General features: G+C 43.7%; 1 protein-coding gene across 1 annotated transcript; it reads left to right on the forward strand.

Moving 5' to 3' along the window:
- Positions 1-264: 264 nt before the first annotated feature.
- On the forward strand, positions 265-3,775 carry LOC145414621 (uncharacterized). Its single transcript, XM_080284147.1, is given in 2 exon segments — positions 265-346; positions 2,961-3,775. Coding segments are annotated over 2 exon segments (897 nt in total).

Here is a 3,775-nt window from a genome sequence, read left to right on the forward strand (position 1 = left end):
AGCAGAATACAGAAACAATGGAGTGGCCTTGCTATTCTAAGATGGCCATGTCAGCATCACGACCAGGAAATGGACGACCACCGTATTTGACATCAGTTGGAATCAGAATAGTACCGCAGCTACAGGTTACATGCACATCCATCACAATAAGGATAGACACACTAGGGAATCAGTATGGCTAGCCATGTGACAGGCATGTTTCATTCTGGACTGTAACTACCGAGAGATATCAAAGCGGGACCGGAAAGAGTCGTCTGGCCCAATATGGGACATCAACTGGAGATGAAACTTCAGGTGATTATATGCAAAAGGGGCAGAGACAGACACACTGAAAAATTTGGTCCAAGTAGGTGGACTGAAGAAATCATGAAAAGCAATGGAAGAAGAACAAAGATGAAATGCTGAAGATACTGAGACTGCAGAGGGAGCAGAGATACTAGAGGCGGTAGAAACAGTACACTGAAGTGGAAGCTGGGGAATAGTGGAAGAGTATGAGGAAACAGAGGTAGCAACAGACAGAGTCGAGGACACATATTTGGACGCAAGAGATTGGTATGGGGAATGTGTAGTAATCAAAGAAGACCCTACATGAGATGAAGCAGGGCAAGGATCATCACCATTAGTACCAATGATGGAAAGGTGTGACATTGGATGAAACTGAGGAAGTGCCAACGGAGGAGCCAAGCGATCCAGGTATCGAAAGCATGTCCATATCTGTGCCAGAAGTCGTCAACCTCATCGTGTCATCGAGTGGGCCACGATACGGGGATGTAGAGACGACAGACGAATGGGGCTAAGGAAGGAACCACTGTGGGCTTTGTCGAAAAGTGCCGATTATAAAATATGTTACTCTGTTTTAACTCTGCTGTTGAGTGACACTGTGACATATATTTTGCGGTTGTAGGTATCCTTCCTTTCCCTTGCTGCCAACATACTGTATACTGTACTTAGTTTCTAGCATTCTTCAGGTTAAAGGGTCCCGTCATAATAACACTTGGGAGGTTAAGCCCACTCTTTCTCAAGAAAGAACATAGAGGATAAATGAAACACCTTTTGGATGAGCCTAGAGGTGTAATTAGTTTTGAGATGCTTTGAGTTTCTCAACATATTACGTATCCTCATCATAGCCTCGATGATGTTAGCCTTTCATGTGTACTCTACTGTACAGTCAGTGGGCGGTGGTTTGCGCACTTGGCTGCATTTGTATTAGATAGCCTCACACATTAGTTCAGTATTGAGTAACGTTTACCTAAGTTAACACGTTAGGAGAGATGAAAGTGCTCAGTCCTTCCTGGAATCATGGCTCCACATTCTTTCCCGTGCTTCACTGTGGAGAGGCGCTGTCTGCCGGAAGAGTTCATAGGTTCACTGCACGGAACGTCCCTAAAGGGGCGATTGTTTTTCTGCGGTTGATGGGTTTGCTCGGCCAGACAGATCAGGGTTACTCAACAACAACACGTGGCTGTCACATGTATTCTTCAACCTCTTGAAAATGGTGTTAATTGAAGAAATATAAATATTAATAAATAACTCTCTCTCTCTCTCTCTCTCTCTCTCTCTCTGTATGTGTATATATTTATATATATATATATATGTATATATATATATATATATATATATATATATATATATATATATATACTGTGCTGCAGAAATACCTTTCGTAAATTTCAGAACGAACAGATCAACAACAATAATTTTCTGTATCATGGTGTGAGAGAATTTGCGTACCGAGGTATTACACATTTTAGATCCAATAGGAAAGTCTAAGAAGTGATGAACACGATCAAATTACCATCACCTCATTTATTTTATTCTGCCATTAATTGTCTGGCATCTGGTATTTACAAAAAGAGCTCGAAGTTTCTCCCTCCCTCGTTAATACAGGTCTGGGCACGGCGCACCAGAGACGTGTACACGTTCAGATATCCCTGCTATGTTACTTTCTTCCCTGAAAGCATTTTGAGCTGGGCGCCACAGTTTCACAAGGGTGTTGATGTGTGCTACATACACCCTGTTCTTCAAGTGACCCTAAAGAGAAAAGTCAAGTGGAGTTAGGCCAGATGATCTAGGTGGCCAGGCGACGGGACCACCACACCCTATCCTCATGCCAGGGTACCGAACGTTAAGGTAATCCCTCTTAACTCGTGTGAAGCGAGCTGGAGCCCCGTCATGCATGTACGACAGTTGAATATGAGTTCTGAGGGGCACATCCTAAGTCAGTCTGGGTAAATCCTCACGAAGGAACCTGGTGTACTCATTACCTGTGTGTCGTTCAGGTAGCAGAAAATTTCCAGTTAAATGATCACCAAGAATACCGGCCTAGACATGGATAGAAAAGCGTCCCTAATATCCCCTACTTGACGTCGCATGTGGATTTGCCTCTGCCAGTGTGTGTAATATGTAAGTTTACAATGCCGTTTCTTGTGAATGTAGCCTCATCAGCACACAATATCAGTGCAGAAAAAGCGTTGTTATATCTGTGTTGATTAAGGAACCACTGACAGAACACCACTCGTGGGGATCACGTTTACTCAAAGCATGGATGTTATGGTGATGGTATGGGTGCAGCCCATGTCTGTGTAAAATACTCCATACAGTTGAACGATCCATAGCAAGTCTTGCAGCAGGTCGAGGAGTGCTTGTAAATGGGTCTACTGCAAAGACGTCAAGAATAACATCTTCTGCGTGAGTAGTTGAACGTCACGTGGCCTTCCTCTGTCCAATCTACGTGGAGTCAGTGTTCCGCTTTTCTGCAGTCGTTTTTCAACAGAGAGGAATGTACACTAAGCCGACATGGCAGCCTGCGGTTGGCATCAGGCCCGCATCCAGGACTGTGCACAAGGTGCACGTGCACAGGGGCCCCCACATCAAGGGGGCCCCCACCAAAAAAAAAGTTTGGATGTTTGGAGAGAGTAAAACTCCATCATTAATAAAAAAAAATTAATCAAAACATGAAGTGCTTGACAGAGTAAATGCCACCAGTCACATATTACAAGATCCAAAGGCTGACCTCAACACTGCAGTTGCTGTATTAACATCATTGCAGAAGTTCATTGAAGACAAGCGTGATTTGTATAGTGAATATGAAGCCAAAGGAGCAGAGAAATCAGGGACAACAACTTACAGGCAGACACGCAATCGCCCACCAAGTGTGTGACTGAATCCACTAGATTATGGTTGAGGAAAAGAGGCACAACTATCTCCTGCACAGAAATTCCGAGTTGAAAATTTCCTGTCTGTCATTGACCAATTTGTGGTTTCCATGAAACAACGATTGGCCGCATATACGAGAATATGCTCCCTGTTCAGTTTCCTGCACAGTCTAGATGCCATGACAGCTGTTGAGATTGAACAAGCTGCTGCAAAGCTTGTGAACACATACAGTGAAGACCTGGACATGACCCTTGGCATAGAGCTTGTCCAATTCAGTGAATTTGCCAGGATATTTGTAAACGACAAGGCAGACCAAATATCTCATGAACACTTCTTGTACAAGTTGATTATAGAGAAAGGGGTCCAGGACACTTTTCCTAATGTAGAGACTGTTCTTAGACTCTACCTTGTTCTTATGGTGAGCAATTGCTCTGGAGAGCGATCCTTCAGCAAGCTAAAGCTAATCAAGAACAGGCTGCGCACATCAATGGCACAAGAACGCCTCAACCACCTCACACTGATGAGCAGTGAGCATGACATTTTGCGACAGATAAGTTTTGATGATGTCATACATGACTTTGCAAACAAGAAAGCTCGCAAAGTCCAAGGACTGTCTTGA

Source organism: Coenobita brevimanus, chromosome 100 (genome assembly GCF_032717465.1).
Source record: "Coenobita brevimanus isolate Jiangsu-jjx chromosome 100, ASM3271746v2, whole genome shotgun sequence".
NCBI lineage: Eukaryota > Metazoa > Arthropoda > Malacostraca > Decapoda > Coenobitidae > Coenobita > Coenobita brevimanus.